General features: G+C 38.2%; 1 protein-coding gene across 1 annotated transcript; it reads left to right on the plus strand.

Moving 5' to 3' along the window:
* The first annotated feature begins 863 nt into the window (after window positions 1-863).
* LOC122071954 (replication factor C subunit 3) lies at window positions 864-15,498 on the plus strand. Its single transcript, XM_042636449.1, has 10 exons — window positions 864-1,244; window positions 1,335-1,551; window positions 8,025-8,104; window positions 8,195-8,354; window positions 10,474-10,555; window positions 13,080-13,209; window positions 13,463-13,526; window positions 13,622-13,690; window positions 14,850-14,963; window positions 15,067-15,498. Exons 1-9 carry the CDS (start codon window positions 1,070-1,072, stop codon window positions 14,944-14,946), a joined length of 1,074 nt encoding a protein of 357 aa, XP_042492383.1. The 5' UTR covers window positions 864-1,069; the 3' UTR covers window positions 14,947-14,963; window positions 15,067-15,498.
* The last annotated feature ends 465 nt before the right edge of the window (window positions 15,499-15,963 follow it).

Consider the following 15,963-nt stretch of genomic DNA (forward strand, 5'->3'; position numbering starts at 1 on the left):
TTCATTCTATTGGAACGAAAAAATATAATTTTTTGTTTGGTGCACTTATGGTCTATTTCTGTTTTTTTGAAATAAAAATTGAAAAAAAAAACTGAAAAAATGAGATTGGACGGAACTCCATTCCGTCTTCCCAGTTTCGTTTCATTTTACAAAAAAAAAAAAATATCATTCCCGATAAAAATCTAAAATTTTGAAATACCATTTTTTCGTTTAAAACTGCATTTTGACGCAGAAACTGAAATTTTCATTTTTAAAACGAAACGGGATTTCTGAAACAGAAACGATACCAAACGAGCTCTTAGTCTTGGTGAATGGTTTTAGTTTAATTTGCTTGTTTGCTATACAAGCTACCCTCCATAGTGTAATCATTCACTTTGATTGATTGCCTCTTCAGGTGGGGTAGAAATCGTCTAAAATTCTCATCTCGTACAATTCCATACAATTCCCCCCTAAATGGCTGACACGTGTAAATATTCCATAACTACGGTTCATATTGTATTATAGTTGATTAACATTGTATTATGGTTGATTAATGGTTGATTAATCTGAACCGTAGATATGGAATATTTACAAGTGTCAACCGTTTAGGGTGGAATTGTATGGAATTGTACGAGATGAGAATTTCAGACGATTTCTACCCCCTTCAGGTGCCGTCTGATATATCCACTGTTATTTAGGATATTTAGTTACTTTACGTTTTATGGAAGCCTAAGCTTTATCCGAAGTAAATGGGATGGCCACAGCCCAAGGGATAGCGTATATGGTGATACAACGAACTTAATATGAACCGCCCTCAGATATTTTCTTAAACTCTAGGTGGACAAACCTTGGGAATCACAAATTAGAAAAAGAAGAGAGAGAGAGAGAGAGAGAGAGAGAGAGAGATCAAATTACACGGTTAACCTACAATTGTATTACTTAGATATTTGCATAACTAAACATTTTTTTCCCGCCAGAATGGTTTAGCTTCCGACACCAATCCCACTCCAGAATCTCGCTCACCGAGGCGCATTGCCGAAGGCCCAGGACGTCAGAATCCACTGTCACACACACACAGTGAAAGAGAGAGATGGCGGAGACGATATCGCCCATGGAAATCGACGATGCCGATCGGTCACCGAAGCCCAACAAGGGCAAGAACGTGGTCATCGTCTCATCGGACGGCAAAGCCACGCCGTGGGTCGAGAAGTACCGCCCTCAATCCTTAGCAGACGTTGCCGCTCACCGAGACATCGTGGACACGAGTAAGTACCTTTACATACTGTTTTTCACACTAGGGTTTCCTTTATTATATATTTATCTGAAATGGTTTTTGATTTGATTTCTGCAAAAAGTCGATAGGCTTACGAACGAGAACAGATTGCCGCATCTCCTCCTTTACGGTCCTCCTGGAACCGGCAAGACGTCGACGATTCTTGCCGTTGCTCGGAAGCTCTATGGAGCCCAGTTCCACAATATGATCTTAGAGCTGAATGCGTCCGATGACAGGGGTATCGACGTCGTGCGACAGCAGATTCAAGACTTTGCCAGTACCCAGAGCTTCTCCTTTGGGTATCACATGTTTCCCTATTTAAATATGTCTGTGGATGAGTAATACTGATTTGGAGGAATTTATTCGTATTACAGATGTGTTGGGTTCGTACAATGTGATTTGTTAGACCACGAATACTTGTGCTATTGCATCTCATGATTGCTTGATGGAATCGGTTATTTCTATAGAATTCTCTGGGAGGAGAAAAATCTCATTTACAAAGGTTTCACCTACCCGTTGTTTCAGCACTTCTGCAGATAAAATTGAGACATTTTTTTTTAAAAGCTAATTATTATTGTTGTCAACCATTGAAGCATCATATTTTCTTTGATATTAACAGCTCAGGAAGTAATGAGTATTCACTATAACTTGATTTTCTCTGTTCACAGAGTGGGAAAATGTGATCAACTCTAATATCCCCAGAGAAGAGTTGTAATCTTTTCCACCGAAAGGAGTGATGAAACTGAACTTTGTTTAGAAACGCAACTCTAAAACGAAGCAGAAGATAATGGAAAAACAAGAACAAACAATGCACACAGGTCTACGAGGTTCGGTAAGATTGCCTATATCCTCGGTGATCCTGTTTCACTATCAATGGAGAATAGGGTTACAACGCTTGTCCTCGCACCTCTCAGTATTGCTTGCATTACAGAGAAAGAAACCCTCGCTACAAATATATAGCGAAATATTCTTAATCCAAAAAGTATGAAACTACCCTCAAATAAAAAATTCGAGAGGCCCCTACACCCCCGCTATGCAGGGGGCCTCCTGCCCCCATTGCAACTCCCACGGCCCGCTAACCGGCTAGCGGGACCGTTGTTCTGCCTGTTGAGGCATTGTACCAGTACTCCTTGGATTAAACTGTGACGGAATACAAGACATCGTACACCAACACTTTGATGGTTATTTTTTGGAGTTGGGGAACCTTAGGCACTGGGGGAGTTGTTAGATAAAGCAGTTGTATTATTTTGAGGGTTTATTCAGGTCCTATAGGTTTTAGGAACTCTGTGAGAGCAGAACTTAACTTCCATCTGGTTGGGATTAGAGTTAACAGTGTGAGCTAGAGGTCATTGTGGCGAATGGAGAGTCAGAAAATATCATTGCATAGTTGACTTCCAATAAAGATGGCTTTATAGAGACTTGCATATGTAGACATGAATTTCTCAGATTCTCAGGTAAACTCTTCCTATCAATGGAAGCCAAGTGCAAGAATAACATGGTGGCTCTGTTTGCCAAGCAAGGAGATTAAGTTGCCGTTCTGGCCTTTTCTTTTTCCCATTGGCTGACTAGCCTGACATGCATTCTTGTTTTTGTGATTCTCCCTTCTCATTATTTTTACAGTGCTTGTGACCTTTTTCAGTGAAGTACTTTGTCTTCAACCCCCGTTGTTTTTGGGTTTCAAGTTACTGTTATGTATCGAAACAATATTAACTGGCAGTTGCTGGGCTAGCCTTCAGCCAACCCTTCAATATGAATTCATATCCTGAAAAATATTGTTATTTCGTAGGACAATATGGTTTATGGTATGGGGATAAACCTAAGTACATTGAATTGATCTGGGATCCTAAAGTTAGGGTTTTGAGGTACAAGGTTCACCTAAATAGAAAATTATGGTGGGAAATTTAGAAGTTGAAATGGAAGCATATCTCTCTAGAAATTGACGAGAAAGTGTTGGGAAATTAGATTAATTGTTGTCATTGTTGGCAAGTGTGTACTGATGAAGTATATATTGAAGGGAACCCAATCAATTCCTTGGTCTAGTTCAATTTAATTGGATTGGTTCATTTCAAAGTGGAACCCCAATATGAGTTGGACAGAAACTTAGTTGAAGAGGATGATGTGATCAACAAGGATCTTCATTCATACGTGTGCATCAACTGAGTTCTTATTCCATTAAGGACTCTAAACATCTAATGGTGGGACCAGCCCAACGTTTTCTTTAAGAAGCCTAAGAGGGTAATATAGTCTATATACTTTAGAATAGAAATCCTATTATGATATGGGTTTATCTTGTGAGTGAACAACTACTGCCCAAGAAGAATTATAGGTTCATTAGGACTCCTTTCAGATGTGGGCAACAACTACTGCCCAAAAGAAAAAGAAATTACAAAGAAGGTGGGACTCCTTGTCTGTATACAACAGAATACTTAGGCTTCTTAAAGCCACATCTGGACAGCCAGTTGGGAAGTTTTGAGTTTCCTTCGCATGAAGTATATGGACAGCAGGTCATTATTTTGTATTCATGTGTTTTCCCATATTGAGTCTGAGAATGAATAGAAGTGCAACAGTTTTAGAAATTGGATCATAGTATAACTCTCTCCCTTCTGCATGCTTAGTCTTGATGGAATCAAGAGAAAGAGCCCCCCCCCCCCCACAAAAAAAAAAGAGACCAAGAATGAGAGCGAGTTTTGCAGTTCTTTTATAAAATTATATGATGCAGATTCGTGAGTCTTCTTCGTAAGGGAGAGAGAGAGGAGTATTGGTGCTGCATGTTGTTGGAAGTTTCTGATCAGACATTCTCAGTTTAATTTATTGATTGTCATTGATGGTTTGATCAGCGGGATTGCACGGGCTGAGGTAATTCGCATCTAAAATCCCTATTTGTGATTTCTAGATTTGTTTATTGTTGAGAAACTCTAGATCAATGATGTATTGGGTTGGGATTTGATTTTATTGATTCAAAACTATGAACCTAGCAAGTTGGGGCTTGTCTAGGGTATGGGGTTGTTGCCATTGTCTGAGTTGCATCTTAGATTGAAGCAGGGATAGGTTCCTGGACCGTTGTAGCGGTTAAAAAGTTGAGTATTGACTATTGAGGAAATACGAAACCCTTTATGGGTAGTCCTTTGTGGATGTAGACACTTTGGCCGAACCACGTATATTTGGTTTTATTGTCTTGCATTTATTTTTCTGCATATATTTGAAGTGCGTGTTGTGCAGAGTGGTGGGACACTGTCTGGTAGACCCATGGTTTAAAGTATCTCTGATACCAATACAATACCCTCTGATACATATATTAAATTTAGCCAACCTATACGATACACACTGATACGATACATAAAATTTTTAAAATCCTTTCGTATCGATATATATCCTACGATACATACCGATAAGCACCTATACACTGTCGATACGTATTGATACTCTATGGAGAATATAAAATCGAGGTGAAATATACGTTTCGGTATGTATCAGTATGTATCAGTGAGTATTTGTATGTATCAATCGGTACGTATCGATGAGTATCAGTATGTATCGGTATGAATCGATCAATACGTATCAGTGAGTATTGGTATGTATCGGTATCGGTATGTACCGATACAGTGCGTTATGGTCATATAATGGCCAAGATGGGTATTTTTTCAGAAAACACGATTTTTTGAGAGGTTTTTCTTCCAAAGTTGCTACCATCCATATTTCTCTCTAACTAAAGTGGAAATCAAGGTTGGGAACATGGATTTTACATTTATGGGACAACAAACCTTGAATTCTTACTGCGATACCCTTTATTTAGTGTTTATGCATAATACAGGTTATTAATAGTTTTTTTTAATAAATTTTTTATGCAAAAATGTTTAAAAAGGTGTTTAATATCCATTTATGTGCATATCTTTTTGGCGTATCTTAACGTATCTCCGATACGATACGATACGCTCCGATACATATATTAATTTGGTCGATCGATAAGGTGACCAATACCGATACTTTAATCCTTGGATAGACCCAGCCACATTGTGGTGTGAGGTGGACATGTCATTGTTTGCGTGATTAGTAATTACGGGATTTCCCCAGCCAGTCTAAAATTTAGAAATTTTTGGAACCACTGATTCACCCCCCTCTCAGTGTCAACTTGGGAACATCAGAAAGAATGAGAAAAAGAAGATAAACATTGGCATGGTTTCTAAGCATCATACATTCAAAATTAAAACTGAGAAACAGTCTTCCAATAAATGATAAAATCTTCCATTCATCCTTTGATGAGAATCAGACCTAGCTGAAAACTTAGAACAGCCCAACTCAGCCTTATCCCAACTAAATGGGATCGGCTGCATGGATCCTATTCCTCCAATCAGTTCTATTCAAAGCCTTACAAGATTCTAATCCTAAGCTATAAATGCCTTTCCTCGCTACTTCTTCTGTGGTAGTGTGGCCATGTTATGCCTACTTCTAGCTGTTTTAGCTCCTTCAATTTGCAATTATGACTTCTCCTTACTGGAGCATTCAAAGGCCTCCGTTGCACATGTCCATGTAAACTTGAGTTACTTGCAACTTAAAAATGAAGAACTCAGAAATAAAAGGATGCCAGAAATCCTTGTCATTTGAAAGCTGGACTAATCTTGTTCCTGTTTATGAGATTGTTTTGAATAAGTCTAGACAAGTCCTAATTAATCCAGTCCAAGTCTTGGTCAAATCTAGTCGAAGTCTTTGTCAAAGAAGGGTCAAAGGTAATTAATGCATGTGTGAGGAACATGAGAACTGAGAAGCATTAACTAGATAATTATAGATATTATCTAAAGTTGTAGAGTCCAAGAAGATATTATTTTAGTCGACAATTCAGTTACATTGATGCTAGTGTAAGCCTTTAAAAATGTACAGTTCATGAAATTGTTAAAGGGTCTAGAATCCTCCCAAGCACTCTATAAAAGGGACTACCTGTAAGCATTTTGGAGCAAGTTGAATGCAAGATTTTTCTTGTGTTGATATTGCTAATCCTATTATTTGAAGGTGCCTGTTCCTTCGACAATATTGGATCAGACCTTGAACTTGAGCCAAGGCTTGTCCAAGGAGGTGGACTCCTCCCATTTGCATCCATCTCATATCCCACCCACTAATAATCCCCATATTGCCATCCAAATGGCCTACCCATCTACTGCATTCCTAATATTTCCACCTATATTAGGTGCTGCTTGGCCTTGGCTACTTCATCGTCATACTTGAGTCACAATTGGTATAAATAGGTTGTTGAATGTGTAAGTAACTGAGACTTCAAAGGTTGAACTCCTATGATAAAGTGAATCTTGACAGTATTGTTTGGTCATTCCTCTCCGGGATCACATTAAATTTGCTGGATCTTGGATTTCTAGATGGATAACTGAATGGCATTCTGACGAGACCAAAGTTTAGCTGAGCAGTTGAGTTTTGAATTCCTATAGTTAAGGCTAAAGGAAAAGTCAACAGAACAAGACTCTAAAAGAGAAAAGGTCTCTTGTTTGAAACTTGGACAGCTAGGCTCAAACATAAAACTAAACTAAACTTGATGTACACTAACTTAAAACAATCCTAAATAATAAAAATAGACCAAGATCAAACTTTCTACTACTTGGAATTAAATAATGAAAACTACTGGGATTAAATAATGTAAAACTACGAAATTGTTCTTCTCACAACCTAAGAGAAACCAAATTTAACCAAAATCTGATGCCAGACACTCAAAACATTGTAACTGCAATAGAAATCTCTGTCCCTCTTTCCTGCTTTTTGGATGGGAACCTTTCACATGGACCTTACAAGAGTTCTGCTCCTATTTGTTAGATGGGTGCAAATGGAACTGCTTCTGCAATATTTTCTCTACCTGCCCACACCAAGCTGAAGATGTGTCCCTGGAACCCAATTTAGGCTGACGATCTTGAGGAAATGCCACCATTTCCCCTGTAGATCATGTCTCTGAGAAAATTTACCAGCCTTTACATTGTTTATTTTTCCACCCAAGAGCCTTGTATTTTGGGGACCTGGGAATTTTTTAAAAGAACATTCTGTTTGGAAGAACCTGTAGTATTTATATTTTAAGCCAAGAAGGAGATCAGTTTAGGTGAGTGTGAACAACTAGGTTTTGGCGACGACACTGGCCAATCTAATATGTAAGTTTGTAACATATCGACCATCATTGTCATGAAATTCGAGAGCTTCTCTCAAGGATGGGGTCTGTCTTCTGAAACTAGTTAATTTCCATGGGACATGGGGCCATTGTTTCTGTCAATGTAGTGTTGACCTTATCATTCAAGTGTGTACCCAGTACCCACGTTCCAAGTTCTCAATTAGTGTGGCAACTTAAATTCTGGTACTTATCACGAATTATTCATTGCATAGCTCTAGCTATCTCATAGTTCCTTGAGGTTGCTTGGAAATGGCTTAACATTGTCACTGCTTGGGAACATATTTGATGTACTCTTTAAGATTTTTTTTCTTATATCGGTATATGAATAGCCACCTGGTGAACAAAAAATTAACTTCCTTTCCCTTCTAATGTCATTGTGGAATAATGTGTGCTAATTATACACTGTTCTGTTCCTGCTCCTGAAATTACCACACACAAAATGTTCAAATGTTTGCTCTCTGATGCCAATGCCTACTCTGCACTACCTGAAATAGAGATGATTGTTTGTGAATGCTCAGTTTTGTTTTTTACCTTCTGACTAAGTATCTTAGTTGACAACATGTATGCCCTTTGGTGTTTATTTGATGCATTAGTTATTTCATTAACTCTTTTGTTCAGTGGAAAGTCATCTGTGAAGTTGGTTCTACTGGATGAGGCAGATGCCATGACAAAGGATGCACAATTTGCCTTGCGTAGAGGTCTACCTCTTAAACTTCTCACTATTCTTCCTACTACAAGTCTCTTGTTTGTGCTCAACATACTTATATTTGCACTTATGTTTTCTGTAGTGATAGAGAAATACACAAGGAACACTAGATTTTCCCTTATCTGTAATCATGTCAACAAAATTATTCCAGCATTACAATCCAGGTGCACCCGATTTCGATTTGCTCCTCTTGATGCTTCGCATGTCAGGGAACGTCTTAAACATGTGATAGAGTCTGAAGGGTATGTTTCTTAGTTTGTCATGAATCTTAATACTTGTATTTAATTCATTTGGTAACAAACAGCAGCTTTCAGAGTTTTTCATCATTTTTAGTATATTTGTTTGTATACATTGTCCCAAAATCTATTAACTTTGCGGTTATTAAGCTCATGGAAATTCTGATATATAGCATCATGTGTGTATTGGGCATTTGAAAAATCATTACTTGATTCTGAACAACAGAAGTCTTTTTGTTGTGTCTTAATTGGATTAAAAGTATACATAGATAACCAACGGGCATGAGCGTAGACAAGCAATTTTGCTCCCTATTTGCATGTTATATATTCCCATTTGTTTTTTTACTCCTGGTCAGTTGAAGTGTGAAGCGATGGGAATCATTCCACTTGGTACAGAGTCTTTTGACCCAACAGAGTTCTTTCAACTTCTTCCATCTCCTCTTACCTTCCTAGAATTGTGTGTCTTGGTGATGCAAAAAAGTTGGGGGCATTTTTGTTTAGTTTACAAAATGTGCCTCGTTCTCAAAGAGATGAAAAAAGGAACTACTGCTAACTTTCAAGGTGGGGAACAATCATGCTGGCAAGAGCTGTGTAGGGGAGTACTCTGAAACTCAAAAGGCATGACCTGTGATGTTCTGTTATCATTCTTAGCTATTTAGAATGCAGTCCAATGTGTTTTGAGTTTCTGATGTGCCTGAAGCAAATGCATCTGTATGATTAATTTGCTTATGTTCAATGTCTCAATTGGTCGATATTGTGGTGTGACATGTGATGGCTGTACTATCGAAGATTATAGTGGACTATGCATTATGTTGCCACTTCAGTTCAATAAAAGAAAATCATGCTAATCAGATCGAATGGTGGATCTGCAAGTGATGGGCTCACGCCTCACTTAAGGATTGGATTAGGAAGATTCTAATTTGAATGCTAGACAAGGGCCACATCTGATCTCATATTTAACAGGATCTCCAATTCTGAACCAGATATCTACTAAAGGGATCAGATTTGAATAAAATGAATACTAATTCTAAAGCAGCAAGTATAAGTCAGAATATCAGAAACAGATTAACAGTACAGGAACTGATATTAAATATATCTTAGAACCGATATGAATAATGCTGTATATCAGATCTGTAATAAGGTCTTCAGAACTTGCAGCCTGAGGCCCTAAAATCTGATCTGGATAGGTAGATTATCTCACAGGATGCTGCAGAAAACAGAGATAAGAAAAAAGAAGACGAAGAGAAATAGGGAGATCGATGGAGGGTTAGAGAAGATAGAGAAAATAACAGAAACCTGCTAACAAGGTGCCGCAGTAATAAGGGAGAGAAAGGGGGAGACCCAAAATGTGGGGGAAGGGAGAGCTTTCACTCAATTTCCTAAAAGATAAAATCTAGATTTCATTCCATTCTCAAATCATGGAGGGGGTGGGGGTGGGTTGGTTACATTGTTATTTATAAAATAGAGATAAAAGCTCATAAAGTGACTCTACTAATGACTCTCTTCTTAAACTAACTGAAAAACTTAATAGGATTCTTCTAGATTAAACTAACTTGACTAATTAATAGCACATGAGACCCTACACAATCTTATCCATATACTGAATCCCATATATCCCTTTAAATCCCAACTTTTGTGCCTATAAAAGAAGCCATTACAATAAAAATCTCAAAAACAAGAAGCCCAAGGCCCATAGAACCCAACCTTGGGCTTATAAAGTATTCTATGTCCAAATTGGCCTGATTAGACACTGTTAACTGCATCACGTGGTACATGGGCTGGCACGAACTACCATCCCACTTGCTTCTACAAAGTTGTTGGGTTATTGGAAACTTGTAGCACATATGTTACGGTAGCCTGCTTTCTTAGCAAATGGTCTTGGACCCATTGAAGCATTGTGCTTTATGCTCCAATAAAAAAGGGTCTCCCTTGGCTACCATGACAGATTCATATGGCTAACAGCACTGCTTACCTGCCGCTATTAGCTATAGCCTGGCTTTGCTCCTTATTCTTCTTATATCCTTCTTTTGTTTTTTTTGTTTTTTTTTTAATTGCTTACAAGCATGCTTGCTAGCTTCTCTGTCTTAGGGTAGGAACTTACGTTATCTTTTGTTTCTTGAACTAGGCTTGATGTAGCTGAGAGTGGCTTAGCTGCCCTTGTACGGTTGAGCAATGGTGACATGAGAAAAGCGTTGAACATTTTGCAGGTTCTAGTCTCTCTCTCTCTCTCTCTCTCTCTCTCTCTCCCGAATGTTGTTCTTTGTGTTCTCTTCAAGTTAAATATGCCTCATGTAACATCTGCATTTTATTATTATTAATATTATTATTTTTAATAAACTTGCTTTCAGATTTGTCATTGCTATCTCCTAATTTTTCTCGTGGTCTGCCAGCTTTTGTTCAAAAGATATACCAAGCTAGACTCATGCATTTTGTAAAGAAATGCTTAAAAAAGCTATTAGTTTTAATTTCTCAAAAAAAAGTGAAAAAGGGAGGTGGGAGGGTTGGTGGGGAATTGCTGTCTTGCCAAGCTTGGTGAAACAAGTGCTGCATCTGTCACATGGCTGCTTAGGTACACACCCCCCACCCATCCCAACTGGTTGAAGTTTCAAACAGAAGTAACCTTGTCGTGAGTCAAAATTAAGCCCTCTCTGTTTTTTTTTTTTTCTTGGGTGGGGTGGAGGTTTGAAGCCATTGGTATGTTTACTTTGATACTCTTTTAGCCCCAAATTAGACATATGTGTTAGAGGAGCAACAAAAAAGCGAGTAGAGAACAGAAGGGCACATAATTGGTTATGGTACTTGTATGAAGGGGGCATATTTTTGAGAGAATTGGTCGTTTGCAAGAACAGGAATAAGAATTCAGATGCAAGTCTGTTGATATCAGAATCATGGAAATTATTATCTTATTTATCAGTATTGTACAGATATCAAAGCAATACACAAACAAAAGAAGATGGAAATAAGAGAAGGAAGTAGAAGAAAGAAGAAAAAAAAGGAGGAGGAGTTGGTGTCAAGGGAAAATACAAACTCATGGCAGGCTTGAATGAGTCTCTACCATGGGTCCATGAGCAACTTGTATATATATATATATATATATATAACAGAAAATAAATTAAGTAGAAAGAACAGTAACCCCCATTAGTATAAACAGTACCCTACTGCCCTTATACCTTTACTTAACATGAAGTAACAAGAAGTCAACAACCCCAAACTACCCCTATCAACAGGGAACAGAATATAACAGACTATTAACCTCAACGTTCCGTCTCATGCTGGAGCATATACATCACCTATGCCCAGCTTGAAACAACCATCGCGAAAGGTTGGACAAAATGAAGTAATAGTGAACATATCACCAAGCTGATTTCCAGAAGTAACGAACGGAGTTGAGATTAGTTTCCTCATCATAACACCCTACAAAATTACATTCCATTTCAATGTGTTCTGTCCGTTCAAGGAAGAATGGGTTGCCAACAATGTAGATAGCAGCTTGATTATCACAAAACATATTTATAGGTTTGGTAATGGGAAAGCCAAGCTCCTGAAGAAGTGACTTTAACACCATTGACTCAGCTGCACTATGAGCCATATCCCTATAATCGGTCTCGATACTTGACCTTACCACAATAGTTTTCTTTTCGCTCCTTCACGTAACAAGATTACCATCCACAAATGTGCAATATTTGGTAGTTGACCTCCTATCACCTTCAGCACAGGCTGTATCTGCATCTAAATAACCAATGAACCAACTCATTATGATCTTGGAGCGCCTGTAAGATGCCTTAGAATCCGACATGCAACGTCCCAATTAGCCTTCTTAAGAGATTCCATGAACTGACTTATAACACCCACGACAAAGGATATGTCTGGCCTGGTAACAGTAAGATAAATAAGTTAACAGCCTCCTATAGATGCTTATCAACAAGTTCTTCACCATCATTAGCCCCAAACTTTTTATGTGGATCCATCGGCATATCAATGGGTTTGGATGCTATGTAACATAGTTGTCAAAATGTCACCTAGGCATCCATGCACCTTGGACTCTTTGATCGCCTAGGCGGACACTTTGGTCTCCTTGTTGGTGTCACCTTGTATCTAGGCCCCCTCCAATGCCTTGGGTTGCTTAGATGCCGTGAAAACTATGCCAATGTACCAATCTCAGTCAAAGGATCAAGCATGGAAAAATATTAATCATTATTTTTTTTTTTGAAGATGCAATTAGCAACAAATTTGAAATTGTTAACCATTGGTGTAAGTGATTGCCATCAAAATCATGTTATGCAGTTCATCTGAAGAGTAATTATCTATTCCTGTGTTTGTGTTCTTTCCTTCAAACTTTTCATATCATTGTCCCCACCGACCCAGCCCAAAAAAAAAAAATCTCATATCATTGTGAGTAAGGGGCGCGCTTGGTCCAGCGGTAAGGTATGAATGTTGCGACCTGGTGGTCTAGCGGTCGAAACATCCTCTCGACATTCTCGGGGTAAGGCTGCGTAGTTCTCGTCCCCTGGACCTTGCACATGCGGGAGCCTCGTGCACCGGGTATGCCCTTTTGTCAGTAACTAAGTAAACATAGTTGAGATGCATGACTTGAACTTGTTGCTTACTGTTTGGAAAATCCTTTAGTAAGTGAAAGTGTTACTGTGTAATGACTTTTCTCCTTATTGTTTCTGTTCATTTTGCAAATGAATTCTGGAATTATGTTCTTAGTCATTTTATTGATGTATGCAGTCAACCCATATGGCTTCTCCGCATATAACGGAAGAAGCAGTTTACCTGTGCACTGGAAATCCGATGCCGAAAGACATTGAGCAGATATGCTACTGGCTTCTAAACGAATCATTTACAACCAGTTTTAATCGTATCCAGCAACTTCTGTTTCCCACTTTGTTTCCGTATTTGGAATATGGGAAAGTGTCTCTGAGCTTAAGGAGTTTCCTACATCCTCTCAGTCTCACATGAATTTTTTTTCCCTCCCCCAAAAAAATATGAGTAAAAAATTACTTTGTGAGAAGATGTAGGAAATACTGTAGGTTCAAAGAACCCTTTCCCTTAGAATAATTATTGCATATGATTCAAAATATGGCTTCTCTTGTCCCCTTAGCTATTCAAAGGGATATCCGAAATCAAGACGAGAAAAGGGTTGGCCTTGGTTGACATTGTGAGAGAGGTCACTATGTAAGTAATTTGTGTTTTAGCTACTCGCTGATTTATTTTTTATTTACTGGGAGTACTTACTTCTGCTGTATATTGTTCTATCAATGTGTTCTCAGGTTCATTTTCAGGATCAAAATGCCATCAGATGTCCGAGTCCATTTGATAAATGATTTGGCTGATATTGAGTATGTTCTACCTTGATTCGCATTTTACATATCCTATCTGGTTCATTAGATTATATACAATCATATGTAAGATTTTATTGTGGGCAATCAAAGGGGTGCAATTTAAGAAGAGTATAGATGTGTTACACCAACAACAACATATTAGCCAAACCCATATACATTTGCATGATTGGATACAAATATGGTAAAAACTTGCTGAAATTTTAAAACAAGCATACATTTTGAGTTGCCGATGGCTACTGTACAATGCATTAGTTAACTTGGTCTTATATTGTTCATCTGAGGATCTTGCAATAAATCTGGAATAATTCTCTCTCTCTCTCTCTCTCTCTGCACAATAAGAAATAGCGAAAATAAATATACTGATAAAGAGGAAGATTGGAATGAAGCATAGGGAGAGAAAGAAACAGCACATGGCAAAGAGAGGCCAAGCCTACCTAGCCAAAGCTCAAACCCAGTCTGAAACACAAGCTCGCCACTGGCCACCTCCACCAAAAAAGAAAATGCTGGCCAACAAAGCCAGCTGACCCTGCCCCTTCTCTGAAGAAAAACACTCCAATTCCAAAAGAAACGTCCCCTAGCAGAAGAGAGAGTTTGGAGGAGGAGACAGTTTATGACCCCTGACCCTACTCGCCTATCATGTTGTGGGCTCGTCGAGGGCACAACTTCATGTTATCAAAATGGCAATGCCACTTTGGATTGTTGGTTATCGGGACCTGCGCCATGACAAACTCTTTTGTAAGAGGATTATTCAGGAATTTGGGGGGGGGGGGATTGAAAACCAAATCAGGTATAACTGGAGAAATAAGAATTTGGTTTTCGCAAGTCATTTTGAACAATTGATTCTAGGTTGCCTGATAATTGATCAGTCCTTGATGGTTAACATTGATGCATATTTTTATATGTTATTTCTAATTTCTATATTTTCTATAAATTAAAAAGAATAAAGTAGCAAGGAAATTTTTTTGGTACTTTGTCTTTGACATCAAACCATTTAGAAGTAATCTGTCAATTGCAAATTCTGTCTGACCCTTTCAACTACCACCGAAGAGTTAGGTAAAGCTTATCTCAGCTTCTGCGTTTAACAGTTAATTATAATGTGACAAAAGCTCAAAGAAAGTTGAACCTACAAGACTATCCGGTTGGTTCTTGTGAGCAGGTACAGGTTGAGTTTTGGTTGCAATGACAAGTTGCAGCTTGGATCACTTATCGCTTCTTTTACACGCGCTCGATCTTCTATGGTTGCTGCAGCATAGTTATGTTTTCTATCTGGGTATGTTGCTTATGTTCATTCTGTTACTTTGCATGTGATCTTCACTTGCCTGAGCTATAAACAGGTGGCCATGTTCTCATTTTTGTCATTTGTATGGTTCCAGCTCTAAGACTGTCAGGTGGTGCTGCTCCAGTTCAGAAATACAAAGGATTTAAAGTTGTAATCTACTCCTTCTGTGCTTAGTTGAGCATTTTAGCAGAACATAATGCTTGTCCTTTTCCATTGCTACATGGGCATTCGACTATGCTCAGTTGTCCATTTAGCTTCATCTGGATATTCTTTGTTTTTTTGGTCAAGCATATTCTGTATACAGTACAAAACAGAGTGTCACAGTTGGGGTACAAGAATGATTCCGAGTGGTTGTTTGTTCCTTATTTTCTGTTTTCACACCTATATCTTTACTGATCTGCAACATTACTTAATTTTGCGTATATGAATTGAGTGCTTTGGATAGGGCAATTTTTGCTAATGACTGTTATGGTCAGGCATGGATGCCAGAAAAAATGAGCACTGACTAGAATTTTGTTGCTGTTAATGACTTTCCCCTCCTTTGGCTTTTTGGATTTTCTGTCTGACATAGGTGGTGTAAAAGTCTGATTCTGTATAAGTAGAGATCTGTTTTATAGGTTTTCGATCTGTTGTATATTTTGATGTCTGTAATTTAAGATTTGGTGGTGTTTCAGTAATTTTCTTTTGGTACCATCAATCAAGTGTATGCATTAGCCTTTTAACTACATATTGAAAATATTAGTCATTAAGCTATCATCATATATTATATTGACCATATGCCAACTGATCTATTGCTACTTTTCAAGGCGACTTGTATCATGTTCCACTCTGGTTTTGATGTCTATAATGACAGGCTGCGCCTAATCTGTTCCGAAGTTTACAACAGGACTCTGGCAGGATATGTATCCCTTTGAGGCTGCAGTTTGGCAGTATAACTTCTCTTGTAATGCCTTTTTATTGGGGTGTCAGAGAATTTATTGAAAATTAATAG

Source organism: Macadamia integrifolia, chromosome 2 (assembly GCF_013358625.1).
Source record: "Macadamia integrifolia cultivar HAES 741 chromosome 2, SCU_Mint_v3, whole genome shotgun sequence".
NCBI classification, from domain to species: domain Eukaryota; kingdom Viridiplantae; phylum Streptophyta; class Magnoliopsida; order Proteales; family Proteaceae; genus Macadamia; species Macadamia integrifolia.

Excerpts from the sequence above, each read along its gene's own strand:
- LOC122071954 (XM_042636449.1), top strand. The coding sequence starts at position 1,070 with ATGGCGGAGACGATATCGCCCATGGAAATCGACGATGCCGATCGGTCA. Across the intron at positions 13,210-13,462 it reads ATTTACAACCAGTTTTAATC|GGATATCCGAAATCAAGACG; the intron begins GTATCCAGCAAC and ends AGCTATTCAAAG. Across the intron at positions 13,527-13,621 it reads ATTGTGAGAGAGGTCACTAT|GTTCATTTTCAGGATCAAAA; the intron begins GTAAGTAATTTG and ends ATGTGTTCTCAG.